General features: G+C 34.8%; 1 protein-coding gene across 1 annotated transcript in view; it reads left to right on the top strand.

The window, feature by feature from the left end:
• LOC138691388 (sperm-tail PG-rich repeat-containing protein 2-like) overlaps positions 1–22210 on the top strand; it is an 88802-nt gene extending 66592 nt beyond the window's left edge. Inside the window, exons 5-10 of the mRNA XM_069813300.1 lie at positions 778–1008; positions 11316–11417; positions 13864–14023; positions 14222–14388; positions 14709–14786; positions 22013–22210. Of these exons, the coding sequence (XP_069669401.1) occupies positions 778–1008; positions 11316–11417; positions 13864–14023; positions 14222–14388; positions 14709–14786; positions 22013–22210 (936 nt within the window). The remainder of the gene's footprint in view (positions 1–777; positions 1009–11315; positions 11418–13863; positions 14024–14221; positions 14389–14708; positions 14787–22012) is intronic.
• The last annotated feature ends 403 nt before the right edge of the window (positions 22211–22613 follow it).

The raw sequence follows: 22613 nt of genomic DNA, 5'->3' as shown, positions 1-22613 counted from the left end.
AAGCATCAGCACATAGAGCTGAAAACCCGGGTTCAAATTCTGGCGCCGGAGAGAGTTTTTCTCCGTTCCATTACTCTTTCATCGCATGTTCTCTTTGGTGAAAAGTAATATTATTGATAAATTAAAGCAATTAGGTAACATAATTCGTAGAAATAAATACAAATAAAATTGTGACTAATGAGGTAACACAAATCCAATAAACACAAATAGAAGAAAAATATAATGCACATCTTTTTTAAAGTATTTTAATATTAATCAAACACTCTAATACGATGATGATGATAATAATAATAATAATAATAATAATATTATTATTATTATTATTATTATTATTATTATTATTATTATTATTATTATTATTATTATTATTATTATTATTATTATTATGTATAGAATATGTTCAGACTGTCAATGTTCATTAGGTCCACTTGACAGGTCATATAATAGGATGAACTCCTCTTCAATACTAGAGGCCTTTCATCCCGCCTTGGGGATAAGGAAATAATTTGTCCTGCAGCAGAAAATATTTAAATACAACAGCACCTGTTGTTGTCTGCTAGAATCAAGTAAAACACGCGAACTCTGTTTGAACGTTTGAACTGACCGGTAACGGCTACGGTTAACCGAGTAACTTCGGTGCTCCGCTGCCAACACGTAAACCGATAGAACCGAGTAACTCAACAGTTCTACTCCCTCCGTCCCCAGCTCTATCATGAGCATTGCAGCTTTGTGGCCTACAAGTTGCATTGAAGTTTAACTTGTTTCTTATTTTCGCAGGACAAGACGTTCAACACCGAGCGGTACAGGGGAAACTTCTTTAGCTTGATGAAAGGTAAACACGAATCCTTGATCGACTCAGGAGTGCCTGGACCCGCTGATTACGACGTGGGTATTAAGAAACCTCTGAACGCTTTCCAGAGCTACACAGAGCAGCTGAAATTCTGGAAGCGGAAGACGTGCTACCTGCCGAGAATGTCCGAAATAGTGGAACTGAAAACCAGACGAGAGGTACAAAATTAATCTCTCTAAGATAGTAATATTTTTAGGCATGTGATCTACACCGTACCATTTCCCTTTCATGTTATCTATTAAAATATGAAGGAAAAACATATTTTGTAACAGGTAATTCCAACTAAAACAAAAACTTTTTAATCTCTAACAATACGCGCTGTAAAGAACATGTATGGTGGTGCTTTAAAAATTGGTTTACGAGTTGTACACGGAAGTAACACGTTTTCAGCATCTTCTACAGGGTGGGCCAAAGAAATGAGAGATTCTTAAATAGTGAAATATAACTTTAGATCTTGTATTAAATTAACTTTTATTATATGAAAATATAGAATATAGTATGCCATTTGTTGCAACCCCTACTTCTTGAAAATTACACATTTAAAATGCCCTCCACCAACATGCATACAGTCCACACCTGTGGAGTAACGGTCAGCGCGTCTGGCCGCGAAACCAGGTGGCCTGGGTTCGATTCCCGGTCGGGGCAAGTTACCTGGTTGAGGTTTTTTCCGGGGTTTTCCCTCAACCCAAGATGAGCAAATGCTGGGTAACTTTAGGTGCTGGACCCCGGACTCATTTCACCGGCATTATCACCTTCACCTCATTCAGAAGCTAAATAACCTAAGCTGTTGATAAAGCGTCGTAAAATAACCTACTAAAATAAAAAAAAAAGAAAAACATGCATACATTTTTGTAATCTCTCTTTAAAGTTTCTCATTATACTTTGCAACATTTCGACTGTGATATTTGAAATTTCCTTCCAAATTGTCATCTTCAGTTGTTCAATGTTTCGCGATTTGTTTTTTCTTTTTTTTTTTTTTTTTAATTTATTGAGTATAACCCAACGAGTATAACTCATATGTAGGGGCTATACAAGAACACATACATATGTTGTACAATTTAATTGAAAAAGTCATGAAACTACAGTCTGTGAAAAATAAACAATATCTCAAGAATTTATTAAAGAAAGAAAGCAAAATAAGAACAAATAGTAAGATAACATAAAGTTTTTGGCAGAAAGAAGAAAAAGTTTGAAACCATGAAATAAATAAATCAACTGAGAATGAAAATAAATAATCTTCCAAAAACGTACTTTTAAACAATTCTTAAAACACCGGCAATTTGGTAAAATTCTGTATTCTAATGGAAGCTTGTTAAAAGTTATTAAAAATGCTTAATTTCTTTCGTTCCATACGTTACTGAGCTATGCTGAGAAAAAAAAATTCTTTTTGTCTTGTTAAATAAGTATGTATGTTTCTGTATACCTTACTTTTTAGATACTCCCATAAAAAGAAATCACATACACTTAAATCGGGAGATCGTGCTGGCCAGAGAATGTTTTCATTTCTCGATATGACATGATTCCCACACAAATTTCTCATTTCCGTCATAGAGATGGCTGCAGTATGTGGTGTTGCACCGTCTTACTCGAACCAAGTCAATCTGTTAATACGAAAAATTTTTGGTCTCAATTGACCATTTAAAAATTGTTGAATCATTATCATTTAACGAGCTGCATTAACATTTTGCGCACGACTGTTGACAGATGTTTCTTTATTTGAAGGTTCCTTCTTTAGTATTGAGCTTCTTTAATCTAAATTGAGAATGCAGGTTTTAATCTCATTATGGAGAGGGCACATGATAATGACGGTGTTGAAAGTGGAGGCGAAACTCCTTACAAACAGCTTCCGCGCATTGACCATTTAGAAATTGAGATTTTACACCAAATCCTCGTTACTCACCTGTCCAGTGCATTATGTTTAATAAATTGCAACAATCAGGCTAAACAATGACAATGAATCTAAGTCTGCTAAAATAATCCATGTATTAACAACAATAAAATTAAAATTTCCCGTTTCTTTGGCCCACCTTGTAACGGAAAAAAGTGATTTACAATATTCCGTCTAGTCTTTCCATTTCTCCGTCGGTCAGTTTGTCTCTTTGTATATCTGTTTGCATCAAATTTTTCTAAATTATGGAAAGAGTTTGTCCATATTCAGAATTTAAAAGTCTATTTTAACCGAAAATGATGTTATATGATATTCTTAATTCCTAACACAAATTAACTTACACTTTAGTCGTAACTTAGCCAAAAACTAGAAAGATTCAAGATACTTGAAGACCAACGTCACACCGCACTTAACGCTATAATTTGACTCAACAACTAATGAGACATTTTTTTAGTACGATAAAGTTACGTATAAGGACTGAAATGGATTCAGAAAATGACAAATCCCAAGAAGTCCTGAATTATGCATTCTGTATCATATTATTTTCTTCTTTATTCTGAAGTTATTCTTATGTAATCATAACTCAATTTTATATCCCATCCAGTCCAGTTTTATCAGTTTATTCAGAAGTCTTGTAGGCTAGCTATAAAGAGTATGTTCGATTTCTATCATTATTATTATTATTATTATTATTATTATTATTATTATTATTATTATTATTATTATTATTATTCAGCCTCCTATAAAATTGAGTACCTGGTCTTTCCTGGGGGGTAAAAGGCGGTCAGAGCGTGGTGCCGACCACACCACCTCATTCTAGTGCCGAGGTCATGGAAAACATGGGGCTCTACCTCCATGCCCCCCAAGTGCCTTCATGGCATGTTACGGGGATACCTTTACCTGTTTATTATTATTATTATTATTATTATTATTATTATTATTATTATTATTATTATTATTATTATTCCATATGAAAATCAATAAAGAAAGATCTGATTTTTTAAAATGGTTGACCAGTAAATATTTATATAGGCCTAACATAGTAGAGTTTATAAAATATTATCTACACTACAGTATAGTGGACTACGATTTTTTCTTAGATTAAAAATGACTTTTAATATTATATTAACATGCTTTACTCAAGATAATTTTAAAATTCTAATTAAATTCTCATGTAATTAATATCATAAATATTAGGGGTCTGCTTATATTTTGTGTGCACTAAAATTTCGTGCCATTTCTTCTTCTTTGCCGAAACCTAAACGACTCCCGATTTATTTTCCACCACGTTTTCATATTTAAGCAAGTTCTTTGATGTAGGCCTACATTTTCAACTGTGGTTCTTTCCCTTTCAATGGATATTTTTAAAAATAATAGGTTTGAAAGAAATAGCTATAACCCCAGTTTTCATTTTGAGCAGCTATGACCTGCTGACAAGGAACATCAAGTTCACTTGTTTTTTATTTACATTTGACCCTAGATCATATATACCCAGATAGGTAGGCCTTATAGCCTTTGAGGTTAACAACTTTTGTCAGGTTTACTACGCTGCCATCTAGTTGTTACATAAGGAGTCACGTCATAATTCCCATTTGAATTGCATTAGCGACTGTACTGCCATCTCGTATTCGTTTACGGCGGACGGATGGCGATCCTGGCGGTTGTTCTCTTCGAAGTGCTGCCGATTTTAACATAGCGATGAGTTATCTGTTACATATATGATCTAGGATTTGACGTTGTCAAGGGAAATTGCGTCTGAATACTGATTGGAAACTCTACTTTATATTACCTATCTTCTGACTTGAAGTCAAGGCGAAGTAAAGTTGGAGTGACGTGCTTGAATACGGCCCTAAGTAAGTGTATTTTCATAATATGACACCGTTTATTTGTGTAGAAATGTACATGGTTTTTAAACGCGTGGAAATTGTCCAAGTTTCATCTGCCACTTTAGCGAACTTCAGTGCGCGCACATTTCGTAACTCCGCTGACATCAAAGCGGTATTCGATTTCCGCTGAACCATGCAGTCGACAGTCGGTGATCTTCTCGGAGACATTCACGTAGCTTGCGCAATGTTTATGGCATATCCCAAGGAGAAATAGTTCAGAAGGCTAGATCTGTAGGACAGGTAAAGAGCCGGCGCTCTCTGTCCATCCATTTGGAAACCTCTCATCATTGAGAGTTCGTGAAGTTGGATGCTCTGAAACTACAGAAATAATATTGTATAATCATAATCCATCACCTGCGGAGTAACGGTTAGCGCATCTGGCCGCGAAACCAGGTGGCTCGGGTTCGAATCCCGATCGGGACAAGTTACCTGGTTGAGGTTTATTCCGGGGTTTTCCCACAACTCAATATGAGCAAATGCTGGGTAACTATCGGTGCTGGGCCCCGGACTCATTTCACCGGCATTATCACCTTCATCTCATTCAGGCGCTAAATAACCTGAGATGCTGATACAGCGTCGTAAAATAATATACTCAATCACCTGTACATCCACGAGATTACATTCTTGGTAGAGTTTTTCTAGTAATGCGATTTCTTCGCTCTATCTGTCTGCCTGTCTAAATATATCCAAATCTAACTTACTTGTAGTCTGTCGTTGGCTATCCACCCCATTCTATCTCCTTATTTACCTCCTGTCTATTTACTTACCTATAGGTACTAATACTTACTGGTTTTTAAGGAACCCGGAGGTTCATTGCCGCCCTCGCATAAGCCCGCCATTGGTCCCTATCCTGAGCAAGATTAATCCAAATCTAGTCTTTCAGGTAAAGCTCCCTGTAAAGCAGATTTGAATAATTTCAAGGGAAAAATTGTTCCGGGGCCGGGTATCGATCCCGGGGCCTCTGGTTGAATGTTTCCCTTGAAATTATTCAAATCTGCTTTACAGGGAGCTTTACCTGAAAGACTAGATTTGCATAATATATACGTCACTGTGTACGTTAACAGAAAACCACAATTCCAAGTCACACAGAGATTGTGTGCACTCGATATGGGTCTCTGGCGTTTCGTCAGCCCACGCAAGTTGTGTGGATATAAAGGGAAAAGTTGAGACGGTGTCGGATGGAGTTCCCGGGTAGCTCAGTTGGTAAGAGCGCTGGTACGTTCAACCAGAGGTCCCGGGATCGATACCCGGCCCCGGAACAAATTTTCCCTTGAAATTATTCAAGATTAACCCATTCTCTATCGTCATATCCCACCTCCCTCAAATCCATTTTAATATTTTCTTCCCATGGGTACAATCTACCATTTTCTATCTTCCTGCGCACCTATATTTCTACCTATCTACCTATGCACCTACATTTTAATCCAACTACCTTGAAAACTATCTACTTACATACCGATTAGAGATGAACAAAACTAACTTCCGCTCTCGCTCGTTGTGTTCGCTGCATTTGTCTCTCGAGTCTCGGCTCGTCATTCCTGCTGCACTTCGAGTCTCGCTCGTCATTTTCGAAATACCAATTGGTCGGCGTGGAAAGATTTCGTAACTTTGAATAACATACATCATTGAAATAAATAACATTATAAATGTTTAAATGAGACAAAAACACAAAACAGAACAGTATCTTAGTTATCAAAATGTTCTGGTTCTATTATATGATATTACCTATGGTTAAATAAATAAAAAAAAACAATTCTCAAATAAATTTACATTTCTAAGAAACATAAAACATGACGTTAATACTTTTTACTTGAGATTACACACTTGATCTTAAACATAAGAAAAAAATTCTAGCCTTTTAATAAGGACCTAGTAATTAAATGAAGACTGGGTGACGGATTATTATACACTGAAAGGTAGAGATAATTCAAATAGCTATTTGATTGTTTATAGACATATAACAGTTGCCAAAGTAGATGAAAGTTCAGTCAGGTATAAACAACTACTGACTTCGGGACTTCGGGACGTGATCACAATATCGAGTCTCGGAAGACTCAGAACCAGTCTTTACGTCAAGGATGCGAAATAATACAACATTGTCTTGGTTTTCGGCTTTGCGGGCGCTGTTAGTCTCGTTTTTTTATCGTTGTTCATCTCTAATACCGATGTACCTATCTTCTGTCTTATATTAGACTAAATATTTCATTACATACTTGACTACCTACCTACCTATCTACCTGTCTTTTTACTTACAAATAGGCCTATACTTATATCCTGTGACACACAAGTCACTTTCCAAATGGTCAGAACAAAGTTAATTTGAAATGACAATTTTTTTTACTAATGGCGAGTACTTGACTGTTCGTCAAACACCCATATGAAGCCAATTGTGTAGAGCAATTTACCGACAGAATCGTTGTTCAAGGTGCGCCATAAGAGGCTGGTCTACGCTACACCTGCGATGAGAAGAGATGATGATGGAGATCTGTTGGGTGACACAGGGGAACCGGAGCTCCCGGAGAAATCTCCTATTTTATCAGAACACAGGCTTGTCCAGCACAAGTTATAAATCGATGGTACACCGGGAATCTAACTTATTATTTAATATGAACCATTCAGTGAATAAATTGTGGCTTCACAACTCAAGCAATTGTGCTAAAATTTGCCGTGGCCAAGTCTCCCGTATTTTTGTGATCAGAAGTTGGTCACCCTAATACCTACCTACTTTCTTACTAGCTTCACAACTACCTACATAATTTCATAAGTCAATTCTTGCTTTTGCCTTTGACAATATTAGATTAAAACATGTCATACAAAGTCTTGAAAAACAGAATATACCTAATGGGATTATACACCTCATCCAAGATTATATATATACACACACATAATTCTTGTAAAGTAAAATTGGATGGTAAACTCAGTAAAATATTACCAACAAATAAGGGAATCCGTCAAGGAGACTCTATCAGCCCACTCCTTTGTAATATTTTAATGAATGATATAATTTTAGAATTGAAAGGACTTCGTGGTTTTAAAATAGGAAATGAGAACGTAAATGTATTATGTTATGCTGATGATACAGTGTTAATAGCTGATTCAGAGGATTCGCTTCAACGACTTCTCTATAAATTTGCTCAGACATGCGACAAATGTAACTTGAAAATATATACAAAGAAAACTAAATTATTTCTAAAGAGCCTATCAGATGTAAATTGCAATTATGTGATAAGGTCGTAGAACAAGTGATTCGCTTCCAATATCTTGGTGTTATGATAACAAGCCATAAAGACCTAATAGCTGAAGTTAATCAACGGATAGTGAAAGCATCACGAATCTCAGGATCTCTGAACGATACCATCTGGAATAATCATGATCTTCAATTGGACACGAAAACCCGTATATATAAAACAGCAGTACGGCCAATTTTAACATATGGTGCTGAAACAAGAGCCGAAACCACTAGATCAAAACAATTGATAAGTACTGTAGAAATGAAAACATTAAGGAAAATTGTGGGAAAAACAAGACTGGATAAAATAAAAAATGCGGACATAAGGAACCAATGCAAGAGGAGTCCCGGTCGTCCACTCCCTGGAACTAACAGGTCTTGAGGCCTACATCAAGAAGAAGAAGAAGAAGAAGAAGAAGAAGAAGAAGAATTCTTGCTTTTGAACTATAATGTAAATCTCTCCTGATTTCTTGAAGATTTGGTTGAATATAGACACACTAGCTGCGCATCTGTATGTATGTTGCGGCAACTGCTTCGTTCACTCCTAGTTGATGTAAATAGGGCCTATACCGTGGTGAATCAGAGTGCAGCGAAACTTTGGAGAGGCTCAAACGCGACTCCACCATCCATGCGCCGCTTTGCAGAGCGCTTCAACAACTGCGGTAATTTGCAATCTGATCGTGTAATTAATTATCAACTCTCCGATACGAGAGAGTGTGTCGAATTAGTCATGCAGGCTGAAAGGTAAAAGGTTCACAGGCGATTCGGTCGTATGCGGAGCCTGTCTAATTTACATGAAGCAGCTCTGAAATGTAGCAAATGACCGTTATCGAGCTGTTTTGTTTTATCTAAGAAAGCAACATTGGAAACTTTCTCAATTACAGTACACAGATAAGATAAATGTAATAATTAGGTCTAATAAAGTCGCTGGCATATAGGGCTGCAAATCAGCTGTTTCTAAAATTATGAGAAGTTTTTAAAATAGTATATTATACAACGAGCCTATAATGATAGTAATTAAGAAGCGAGTATGGATGTTTATGAAACGAGCGCAAGCGAGTTTAATAATTTTCATACGAGCTTCTTAATTACCATTATAGGCGAGTTTCATACGACTTTTTATGCTCGACCATATTTGTAAATTGAAATTATTCAGATGTATACATTTTATTTGTATCTGACAAGATCGGAAGTGACCTTGTTCTAGGTCGTGAATTGTGAGATGTGCGCAGACGCGAAAGTATTGTTTTTTTTTTCCAAGGAACAATAATGTCATTGACCTTGATGTAATCCCGTTAAACTTGGTATAACCTTGATTATTGAATTCGACATTGAAAAACGAGATGACAAATTGAATTTATTTGAATATTATTTAAAATTAACGCTAATTATTATAGTAACAGAACATAACCTTCTGCGACAGTATTGGATTTCCAGCCTCCGTGACTTTTCGCTAATTCTCTTTCGGTTGCATATCCGAGAATAATCGATACTTGCGGTTTTATAACGGTACAAAGCTGACGTGTCATTGGCTGAACACCTGTAAGCTGAATTGTCATTGGCTGAAAACACCTGTACTTTAATGAGTAGGTGTACTTTAATGACATGCATTAAATGACTGCTACCAGGTGTATAATTACTACATTTCGGCATGGTCGAGCATAAAAATCTTTAAAGCACCGGTTCTAAATTTCTTAATCTTAAAATTCGCAATTACTTGAATATTATGCAACATATTGGATATTTTACTCCAAACTTGGTTCAGCTTATTATACTTTTAGGCAGTGATTTTTCTAGAGAAAAAAGGTGGTGGTACTCTGTGTAAAATTTATTGGCGTAGACTCAGAGATGATTACTGCCCAGTGAAACGGAAATTCAAGGCCTAAACGGAGATAAGAAAAAAATCATGTTAAAAATATAATTGAAGCGGTGAGATCAATAACCATTCAAGTTTACTTCTGGTCATTCATTTTTTGCAAATTTGAAATGAAATTTTGGATATTTCCACAAATGTTACGACTTTAAAAGTTGTTATACTACTTTTTTATATTGATCTCTAAAACAACCAGAAATATTACGTGCAAAAAATAATAATAAGGTAAGAAATAAAAAAAAGTTTTTTTGTATTTTTCTCGAAACTTGTGTAAATAGACTTGAATGGTTATTGATCTCACCGCTTCAATTAACCCCTATTTATTTTCATATGTTAATGCACTTTTCAGAAGAAATACAAAATAAATCTATATTAATATAACCTGACTCAATTTGTTGTAACAAAATAATAAATTGTTTTGCAACGAAGACATTTACTGAACTAGATACCGGTACCCAGAGTATATTAGAAGATTTTTCACAGCAAAACCGTTTTTTCAGTATTACCTCCTTTCCTGTTAACGCTCTTTCCTTGTGACGTCTGTTGCAGCATGACATGTTAATTTAATTTTTCATCTCATCAACAGAAAATGGCATTTTAAGTATTCATTCTTATTTTGCTTGTGCTCATCTAGTCACCCTGTTCCTCACTCTTGACATTAAAAACTACCGTCGTCACATTCTTTGTCACCTTATTGGATCACTTTCCTTAGTAAATAAAATATTGAGCAGTGGGAAAGCATTAACTATGATTTGTTGATATGTAACATTTTTGTAAAATAAAACGAAAATTTAACAAAAACCTGTCATTCAGTATCGGAGATAATGATTTTTAACTATCTCTAAAATGGGAAATAAATAAATAAATAGATAAATAGATGGATGGATGGATGGATGGATGGATGGACGGACGGACGGACGGACGGACGGACAGATAGATAGATCACGTAAATAAATAAATATAAATATATATATATATATATATAAGCAAGTAAATAAATAAATAAACAGAAATGAATAACTAAATAAATAAATAACAAACTAAGTAACTAAGTAAGTAACTAAGTAAATAAATAATTAAATAAGTAAGCAAGTAAATAAATAAGTAAATAAATAAAAATGTAAATAAATACAGAAAGAGAGGAAGAAATAAATGAAGAAATAAAGTAATGAAGAAACGAAGAATTAATTTATTAATTTTTAATTAATTTCTTTATAAATAAATAATTAATCTATGGGACAAGAATGGCAAAAAGACAGAAGTTACAATACAAAAATTCATATATTTTGTTATAAAATGAATGATTGCATTAAAGGGCATCGTTTTAAATTCAAAGGAAAATAATGGTATTTCGTCAACATCCGCCCCCTAATCATTAGACATACTTGTTCAGTGAAATGTACTGTATCACTTGTATACGTTTGTTACCTTTATCACTTACAATTTGTATTGAAAACTCGCTTTGCATCGCTGATTACAACCCAATGTTTCACAGCATCCTGTGGATAATGTATGAAGCGGATATCACTATTAATTATGGAAGTAAACACTTTTCACAGGACATTGAATATCACGCGCTTTCATTCCAGAATCTGCCAGGACCTGGAACTTACGACCTGCCTGCAGAAGACTTCAACGCACCTGTAGTAACTCAGCGGCGTCGTGGGAAGGGGTTCTTATCCAGTGCCAAGGTGAGTTCTAGGTTTCATGCTTACAGTTTCGCCGAGGTTAAGGGTTATGAACATAAGACGCATATGTTTATTTTGTTTAATCCTCTGTCTGCTTCTGTAATTTTTCAATACCACCTAATCCTTCTGCATAATATAGGGCTGAGAGATTTTGAGGGCTCAAAATTTTCCAACTTTTTCATTGTCACACACAAATAACTCGGGCATAACCAGAAATTTTATTTCCTTCATATAAATTCCTTCTAAGTTCTACTAGTTTCTATGTTTTCAGTTCATTCGGAAGTTCGAAGTTTTAGAGCTGGTCTAGGAGGAGGTAAAAAATGTTAACGTGACTGCTTTGTGAAGTAAAGTAATCCATAGGCAATATATTACAGATACAGAGAAAAATTATCGGCCGATTGATCTTTCTCACGTCAGAAACTTCCCTTGATTTACTGATAGATTCAATTGCGCATCAATGTGTGGAATGAAATTGTAGATATTTTCTGCTAAACGACTCTTGCTTCTGCGGGAAAAAAAGGGAAAATAACATTGTACGACAGAATTTATACACCTTCAAAAGCCGCACTGAGTACGGGATTTGAAAAGGAGGTGCTACATGCCTGGAGTTACCGGAGTAGTTCAGGTGGTAGGCGCGTTTTCCTGCTAGTCGGAGCCGGGCTGTGGAGTGTATTCATTTTCCGCTTGGACTGATTACCTGGTCGGGTTTTTTTCTGAGGATTTCCGAAACTCTAAGACGAATCTTAAACCTGACCTCACCAAATGATATCTCGCTTTCACCAGTTCTATCAAGACTAAATAACGTAGTAATTGATACAGCGTCGATAAATAACCTACTACAAATAAAATAATAATAAATTATTAATATTTATATTTAGATAATTGTACACATCGTGTTAGGATAATAATTCAATACATTAAGTCTATAATTTTTTTATTTATCGAGCAGCTAGTTACAAAGAACTACTTTCTTATGACGTTGTCACATTCCTAAAGGATTATGAAGAAAGTGATAATAAAGACGGAAACTAGGAATAAGGTGAATATGGTCCATACCGTAAAGTTGCAGATTGTTGTCAAAATGAAGAAGAAGAAGAAGAAGAAGAAGAAGAAGAAGAAGAAGAAGAAGAAATGATGCTAATGGTGGTGGTGGTGACGATGATAGTGGGGATGAAAATGAAAGTAGTAATGACAAAAATGTTTATTGGTGAAGACGAAAATGATGAAATTGAAAATGACAAATGACGAAGATTATGAATATGAAAGAAATGTGTTTAAGATGACGAAAATATTGTTAAAGATGACGAAAATATTGTTAAAGATGACGAAAATGTATTGTTAAAGATGACGAAAACGATTGTGGTGAAGATGACGGAAATGATGGTAATGAAGTGGACGAAAATGATTATAGTGAAGATGACGAAGATTACTGTGGTTAAGTTGATGAAAATGATAATGGTTGAAATGACGAAGATTACGGTGTTGAAGATGAAGACTGTTGTTGTAAAGACTAAGACTACGGTGATGAAGATGACGAATATTACGGTGGTGAAGATGATTAATATTACGGTGGTGAAGATGACGAATATTACGGTGGTGAAGATGATTAATATTACGGTGGTGAAGATGATTAATATTACGGTGGTGAAGATGATTAATATTACGGTGGTGAAGATGACGAATATTACGGTGGTGAAGATGATTAATATTACGGTGGTGAAGATGACGAATATTACGGTGGTGAAGATGATTAATATTACGGTGGTGAAGATGACGAATATTACGGTGGTGAAGATGATTAATATTACGGTGGTGAAGATGATTAATACTACTGTGGTGAAGATGACGAATATTACGGTGGTGAAGATGATTAATATTACGGTGGTGAAGATTATTAATATTACGGTGGTGAAGATGACGAATAATACGGTGGTGAAGATGATTAATATTACGGTGGTGAAGATGACGAATATTACAGTGGTGAAGATGATTAATATTACTGTGGTGAAGATGACGAATATTACTGTGGTGAAGATGATTAATATTACGGTGGTGAATATGACGAATATTACGGTGGTGAAGATGACGAATATTACGGTGGCGAAGATGATTAATATTACGGTGGTGAAGATGACGAAGATGGCGGTGCTTAAGATTACAAAGATGGCTTGTGGTGGTGGTGGTGGTGGTGGTGGTGGTGGTGGTGGTGGTGGTGGTGGTAATGGTTAATATTATGAAGTTGTAAATAAGCTTAATGATGATGAAGTTTATGATAGAGATGAAAAGGAGCAATTATCGGTTGATCTACAATATTATATAAATTATTTCATCCTTCTTCTTTACGCATTCTCTCAATTTGCTACTGCAATATTCAGTCACTAACGATATCTAAGTTCTAGACTCTTCTTTGGGTGTGTTGTGTTATTTGCAACTAATTTCTGTTTTGTAGAGATTCGAAGCTACCAGACTGTCAGAGACCCCGGCTCCATGGGACCACGTGGATCCTAGAAGCGCCATGGACAGTCTGAAGAAGCCAGGCTCCCGGAAGATCACGGCTTTCCTGAAAGACAGTCCCAGGTTCCCACGCCTCGCCAAAGAGGACGGTCCAGGTAACCAAACATAGACATTCAAATCATTTGAGTGCAAGGACAGCTATCTGTGCTCTGACTCTGAGAAGAGAACAGTCGAGCTTTCCTTCATTTACAAGTATGTGATTTTCAACAGTTTGTGCAGCTGGTGCAAGAGTATACTTAAAATTCTTTACATTTGCAGTATCGGCGAATAAACAATAATCTGTTACATTGCAGGACCAGGGTCGTATGCAGTGAGAGGTATGGCAGAAGAATTGCTGAAGAGACTGCCTTCCAAGTACAGCAAATCGGAGAAGGCGTTCGACAGTTCAGAACCCAGGAAAATAGGGTTCATTTCCAGGGAAGTGGAGGATGCCCCAAGTCCTGCACATTACTGCATCAAGGTCAGGCACAATGTGCAAAATAAATTGTTGTAGTATGGGAATATTATCGATCGTAAAATGAATCACTCATCTTCTAACTATTAACAATTTTAGGAACACTGTTCCTAAAAATGTTAACAGTGAGACTTTTCGGATGCTCTGTAGAATGAAATAACAATCTTATCTCAGTTCGTAAAAGAATATTACGTAGACTTAGAATAATCTAAAGCTTTATAAGTTTTTCCAATTACACTTTGTGACAAGAAAAGTAAGCTTAATTTAAAACAAACTAATTATCGATAAACTAGTGTTACAAAATTGTCTTTCACTTCCTATTGCAGGAACATATATGCTCTAAACCACGTGGCAATGCTGTCTTCAAGTCAAGAGTGAGCAGATACGGCCATCCTCCGGGAAAAGTGAGTAAAAATGATTTATGCTCTCTCTATAATCGTTACGAATACCACACACATATAACACGCAATGTCATGGAAATTTTACGCACTACTATCGTCCAAGGTGCCGCCATCTTGTAACTGCTGCTTCTTTGTTTTGCGTGTGCCGCTTGTGAGCATATCGATCACTTTGACACTTGGATAATACCCTCATCTAGCTTCACACTTCACATTAAAATATGTAAGTCGCTACTTCGATTTGTAACTTACTGACTTACCTGTATATGTTGTATATTATTATAAGTAGTGACTGAATGACTTCCATTTTATTGGATCCTCATGAACAAAATCATATGTATTTTACTATGCAGGTAACCTGTTTCATCAACAAATGTTTAAAATGGACTAACATGTAATTTGTTTAGACGTGCTAAAATTTTAACAGCATTGTTAACAATCTTTCGTGCATTTCAGTTCCACCAACATTTAGTTAACTCTCGAAAAAATTTGGAATAGTGTGAATCAGGAAAGCGTATCACCGGCTTCAAAAATAGAAAATCCGTGAAATATTACGATCTCATTTGGCAATTATTATTTATTATTGAAAATTAACAGCGGAAAGAAATAAATGATCAAATTTCAGTGATACAGAGAAGTCTTTTTTTTTTTTAATCAGACGTTGGGAAAAACAGCAACAGAATTTTATTGGTAAACAAATATAAAGTTAGTTTGGAATGCAAGAAAACAGATGTGAAAATCAAAGCCAAGGATGACGAATTAATGTGGATTACTAATACATTAAAAAACAACTAACATTTTGCGGTCGCTGCCCTTCAATTATTGATGGAAACGTTACATATTTTCGTCTCATTCTCACTGTAGCATTAGAAACTAACGTAATTAATTCTGTAGCCTGGGAGAGAGGGGCGTATCTCTGTTGTTTATTCTAACCTTTCGCGAATTTCATCTGCTATCTTCCTGACAACTGTTTCCGAGAGTCTAAACCTCGATGAAAATTCGTCCTGGAGTAGTTTTTAGAAACCAGTCATATACATCTTTCTTCTGACGAGTACGGTATATTAAAAAAATCAGACAGCAATTCTGCATCTAACAGTTTAATTTACACTAGGCTCAGTTCAGGTTTTAACGCACAAAATTCTGATGTTAAGTTAACAAAGAGTACGCTACAACAAATTTTATTGTTAAAGTTAACAACTGTTCATGAAATAGTTTTTGTGTTAAATTTATTGTTGGCTCAGTATAGTCCACTGCTGTGCAGTGACGACTAACATATTTGACCTTGAAACGAGGGGGACCGGAGTCAAATCCTGGTTGAGACATGTTACTTGGTTATGGTTTTCCGGGGTTTTCCCTCAACCCATTGAGAGCAACTGCTGAGTAACTTTCGGCACAGGATCCTGGACTCATTTCGCTTATATCACCTTCATTTCACTCAGTAAGGCTTGTGAAATAAAAAAAAATCTGTCTAAGACTTTGTTAAATTTAACATATATTAATGAAACCGGCCCTAAGTGTAAAGTTACGAGTGCCTTCAGCTTTCTGCGTTAAGTTTTCCTGAAGTATGCCTATCTGTTTTATATTTGATTTTCCATATAATCATTTAGAATTAAGATTTTCTTTATATTGTCCACTAAATTCATGTTCGTCAGGAATTAAACATGTAGGTAAATAATAACGAAATACAGTATCAGATTTGTAACATTTTAACTATCATACTGCTAATATTTGAGTAGGCAATGTAATGATAAATAATTAGTAATTTTAGTTCGTAAACATCTGAAGCACGCGCACATAAGTTTCTGCTAACCGTTTCGCTAGGACTACATCCTTGTAGAACATCAGTGAATACTGAGTATTGACTGTGAGAGCAGTAAATATTACTTTCCACGATTCTATAGAGAATATAAAAAACAACGCCCGCTTTAAAAGGAAAAATAAATATTATTTTATTTATTAAATAACCAGTGTTATGAAGCTGATCATCAGATGAAGAGCTGGCCCGTTGGCTATTTTACATAACTCTAAACCTGTCTCGAACAAATTGACGTGAATATGCCGATATCAGATCCATTCTCTTCTGAGAGCTTTATTTACGTTGCATTTAAAAACTTTTCCCTGGCGTATTAATTCATTTTCATTTCCTGTTTCTGAATGTTTCTCTAATGTTCAATTCAGGAAAAGAATTAGTCATTTATGAAAATATCTTCTTCTTCTACTGGAAAATGTATTATTTCTTATTCTCAAGTCTTGGTTTAAGTTACTAATTCGGTTTTAATTAGGATATTAAGACAGTCTAGTATATACAATCACGAAGCTTGAGTTGTGAGGGTGCTAGGAACACTAGACTGTGCTGGTACTGATTCTCATTGTCTGTAATGAGGCGATATTAGCGATCCTAGTGGTTAGCAACTATCTATGGATGCATATTTACTACGTATTGAGCTTCGTGACGGTATGTACTAGACTGTGATATTATTATGAACTAGCCGTACCCCTGCGCTCCGCTGCACCTGTTAGAAATAAATATAAAGTAATTACATAATTAAAATAGGACGTTTGATCCAGGGAACAACTTTTACAACAGCGCAAGATAATCTGCTTCGCTCATTACCCAATTTTTTTGCATTGCATTTATTGCATATATATTTTATGTATTTTAACACGATTCAATTGAGCATAGTTAAAATTTGAATTATAAAATAATGGATTGCTAAGCTAACGTACTATTACTGCATACTAAATCAATACACTCTCGTTGTTCGTTAATTCTCTGAGATTAAAATGAGTCTACATAAATATTATTTTAAGAAATACAGAAAACGAATGTACAAAATAGCCTATCAAATTTTCTGTGCATAAGAAGTTATTTTAATCTTACCTGTCCTCGATTTACTCAGATGTTACTGTAATAACATTATAGCATTATGTCCATCTAGAGAAACTACACTTTCCAATGGTGAAATAATAATTAATTATACAAATCGGTTAATTTAGCTTCTGATATTACTTCATATAAAAACAGAAACATTCTCTGTAGGCAATATTTAATAGCTTTCGATTGTTGATGTCCAAGGCCTCTGTTTCGATTGTTGTTGTCCAAGGCCCCTTATAGACGAAGTCATTTGTTCTTAATTCATTGCACCGTCTTAGATGGCGTTATTTTAATTTTAAAACTCATTTATCTCATTAAATATCAGTCCTATCAAAATTTTGTAAAGAATAAAACTTATCGGAAATCATTTTTCAAGAAACGTTTGTTATATAACATTTTTCACAAAAATCAATAATAAGCGAGATATTTCGATTTATTTAATTCAGGCCCCCTTATAACCCCACTTTTAAATAAAGTATTTTGAATGTCATATAGCCTAAAATCTAAGTTACAACGAACTTAATTTATATTCCAATTTTCATATAAATCGGTTCAGCCATTATCGCGTGAAAAGGTAACAAACATACAGACAGACATACAAACAAAAATTTCAAAAATGCGATTTTCGGTTTCAGGGTGGTTAATTATATATGTTAGGACCAATTATTTTTGTAAAATCGAAAATTACCAGAAAAATTTCGGCTACAGATTTATTATTAGTATAGATATACTAGGGCATTCGATAAGTAATGGCAACAATGCTGTAAATCAGTGCTCCTAGCGGTGACCATTGCAATTTTGTACTGCGCAATAGAGCAGCGATTGTTTCATAAATTGCAATATTGAAAGTCTCGAAGTAGCCATATTTTGTAAATACAGTGTCTGTTTCTGATTTGTAGTAAACAATACAGCCCTAAAGGTACGAACAAAGGTGCTTCATAAAAATTCAAGTTGCAAGAGAAAAACATGAAACTCAATGCTTTAGGGTATTAAGAAAGCTTATGGGAGAGAAGACCTCCACAATTAACTATTGCAAGATGGGTGGAAGCGAGGCATTCACTTTCAATCAAGAGCTGACAACCAAAGAGCTTTAGATAAATCAGTGAGAAAGATATCCAGAAATGATGCTGCAGATGGAATCCGTCTTCTCTCAAGGATTTGGCAACGTATTGTTGACATGGCAGGGGGCTATATTTGAAGTATGTAATGCCGAAAGTAACCTAAATGCCTAAATTTAGTGCGAAATATTAACTATGTTACCATTACTTTTCGAATGCCCTGGTATAAATACGTTAATACTTATTTTGATAATGAAGTATTTGTTACTTGATATGAAATGTGTTTTCTGCATAAATATCCTCCAAGGAAATATGTTGTTGTTGTGTTCTAATGCCAGGCGTTTGACAATAAAGTCATTTGACCTCTTGCACACCAATATTTTTCAAAGATATTATGACCAGCCACTGAAGCACAGATTTTGAGGTGTTCCGAATCCATTTCTTGGTTTGAGTTGCACAATGGGCAGTTAGGGGACTGATATATTCCAATTCTATGCAGGTGTTTGGCCAAGGAAATATACTCGTAGATAATACGAACATAAAAAGAAGCAGATGATGTACTGTGAGTAATGAATTTAGTTCTTGCTTAAACTCCTAAACGACTATCTTCAAACGGGTTAGCGAAACTCCGCTATACCACTATGCTGCGATTTTGTATTGGCGGTCGCATCAATAGAAATAAACCGTTTCATGAAAATGACATAGGAACAGATGCATTATAGGGGCCACCCATCACACACAAGTCCCTACAGTCTCGGCTGCGCGAAACGAGGAAACCGGGGCAAATTGAACTCTGCGCTTGCCGCCATATTGTTGGAGAGCAGACAAATAATAGCAGTGCGTAAATCACGCAATTTAACGCTGTGATGATCTAAAATTGACATATTATGGCCATTTTCGACGTTTAACGTAAAATTAGGACGAAATAAACATATTCAAAGTTTCATTGATATGTGTTAGAGCATTAAAGAAAAGAAAATACGTACGCAGCAATTTATAGAAAACATACTGATACATCCATAAATAGGCCTACACAATACACATTATAGATTGTATAATTTTACGATAATCAGCAAATTGTTAGGTTTCAGAGAATCTAAAATTATATTAACATATTAACTCTTAGATCACAAGACATAAATATATGCACCTTGATTACACAAGTTCTTGTTATAATCAAATTCCTAAGTGAAATAAATATGCGATAATCAGTACAGACTTGTTAAGTTTTAGAGAATCAAAAATTATATTACCGGTACTTTTAGACCACAGGACATAGGTAATCTGGCAAAATATAATGTGCGAAGGTAGCCGAATTACATTGAATTCATTCTTCAATTAATAAAGGGAATGCTATCAACTATAAAAAGTATCGGTACCGGTACCTAATAAATTGCAAACAATAGGTAACGTGAAGACCTAAAAACTAAACAATCACTTTATGCAAGATAAAAAAAACCACACACTTTTATGTGTGGATTTTTTACATATTGTATTGTTATTTTAAATAAATAAAATAGATATATTATCATTGCTTGCGGAGTGATAGTACATACTTTTTATGCACATATGCAATATCAATAAGATGCAATTCCTTGCTTTTGTTAATAAAATATATCCGGCAAAATGTAAAAGAGTTATTTATAGGTGAACTCTGAATCATAAATTCACAAAGGAGGCTTAGCTATTATAGCTATTCATTTATTTATTATCTGTATATTTATTTATCCATATATGGATCTTGAATGAAAGTGTATTATTTTGCAGATAAATTCATTTACATAATAAAAACAAAAAGTTATCTTTCCACTAATGTTTTAACATCTGATGTGTAAGTCTAAATAATTCACTCAGTGGGATTTCTCTATAGTCTGATATACCTGTACTAACAATTAAGTATTCTTTATTGTCGTAAACTACTGATTGATTTTTAATGATATTGATATCGTAACAACAGAGATAATATTATATCGTACCTTTTGCAAATAGCTTGGAAAATTAAACAGGGATGGTATTATCGCCGCGCTCTCATGGTTAACATTCGGCAGGTCTTTGAGCGGCCTCATGCGTTCGGCAGGTCTTTGAAATTTAATTGTATTATTGTTTTCAATTTCTTGTGTCGCCGCTCCAATCACTCGCCTCAATTTCAATAATGCAACCAATAAGCTGCTTCAATTATTATTAAATGACACTTACTTGTCTAATCCACGTAGATTAAACCCGAGGTTGCAATGTCTTGTGCTGAGGACGAACATTAAGGTATGTGATTAAAAATTATTATTAAAGAGTTATTATTAAGAGTTAAGAAAGCCAACGTACTCGTATATGAAATAATAATAATAATAATAATAATAATAATAATAATAATAATAATAATAATAATAATAATAATAATAATAATAATAATAATAATAATAATAGCCATTTAACAATATAACAAACTAGTGCTTATTCTTATCGAGAAAGTAGACGTGACAACGTGACGCTTAGAGTGAAACCTACAGAGCAACAATCGGTCGGCAAAATTATTTTTTTAAACCACACCGCACGTTATTGTATGATGCCGACATGTTAAGCATGAGTCCGCGGCGATAATATATCATCTTTCAAAATTATATTGCCATTACTTTCACACTATTCACTAAAAACACCCGAGACAAAACAAAGGACAAGTATGACAATCGTGTTTACCGCTCTATTTCTACCAGTAGCATGGCGGCGTAAACATGCGCAGACTGGTTTCAATTTTGGACAGCACACCAGCGCTCTGTGTGAGTCTAGTATACTATTATAACGTTTTTGATCACACATTATACGCAAAAAAAAAAAAAAGGTCAGCGGAAGTGATGGTTCGATTATCGTTTTTAGTATTCGATATTCGATAAGCATTAAATGCTACCAAATTTTAAAAAAATGAATAAAAATGATTTAAATATTTTGTTACTATATGTGATTTCAGTCAGTTTGTATTATATTTTTGGTACAGGGAAAATACATTTTACTGTTACTGCCATTATTTCTATTTTGAAGTAGGCTACAAGTCAACAATATAAAACTGACTGTTAATTTAGAAGTTGGCAACATATTTTACATCGACTATAACAATACATATCGATAGTAACATTCATACCATTCAACCAATAAGGAGATTGGTCCCTATAATGCATCTGTACCATGACATATTTTCTCTTTATGTATTTTCGGATCCCGAAACAATTTAGTTTCTAATATTTTCTATGGAATGGCAGGGCCTTTAAAAGTTACTGTTATTCGCCTCGACTCTACGAGCGTGCTCATAGATGTCGCTAGTGCCGGGAAGTGCAGACCGCTTAGTTCGTCAGAAACTGTACAGAATGCAGCAAAGGCGGTGGATCCACATTATACTCTTAATGGATGATGATGATGATGATGATGACGATGATGCTTATGATTATGGAGAATTGTTGAGAGTCACAAACGAGCCGGAGTACCCTGAGAAAACCTCTATGTCGCTTTGAACTGTCCCAACACAAGGTATAAATTCAGAATGGATCGACCGGGATTTGAACCCAGATTTAAATGTCTAGTGCGCTAGTATTGAGCCACAATGGTGATCTATATTGAAACAACTCACATCAATTTCGAATTAATTTTCTCAACAAAATCCGGGACTAAATCTGGGATTAAACCAATCCAGCACATTTAGGCATATTAATTCGCGGAAAGACCCGGAAAGAACAGGGAAAAAATATAATACTGAATTAATCTTAATCTTGTCTAATATGTTAAAAATCTCATGTCATACTACTCGTATATACATATATTGATTTAGTGATTACTGTATGTGGAACACCAGAATCGGAAATGGACACATTTTCTACAGTTAAAAAGTGTATTAAAGAATGAGTGCAATCAAATATA

The sequence above is a fragment of the Periplaneta americana genome, chromosome 16 (genome assembly GCF_040183065.1).
Source record: "Periplaneta americana isolate PAMFEO1 chromosome 16, P.americana_PAMFEO1_priV1, whole genome shotgun sequence".
In the NCBI taxonomy this organism is placed as follows: Eukaryota; Metazoa; Arthropoda; class Insecta; order Blattodea; family Blattidae; genus Periplaneta; species Periplaneta americana.
This window is presented reverse-complemented; position numbering and strand designations above follow the sequence as displayed.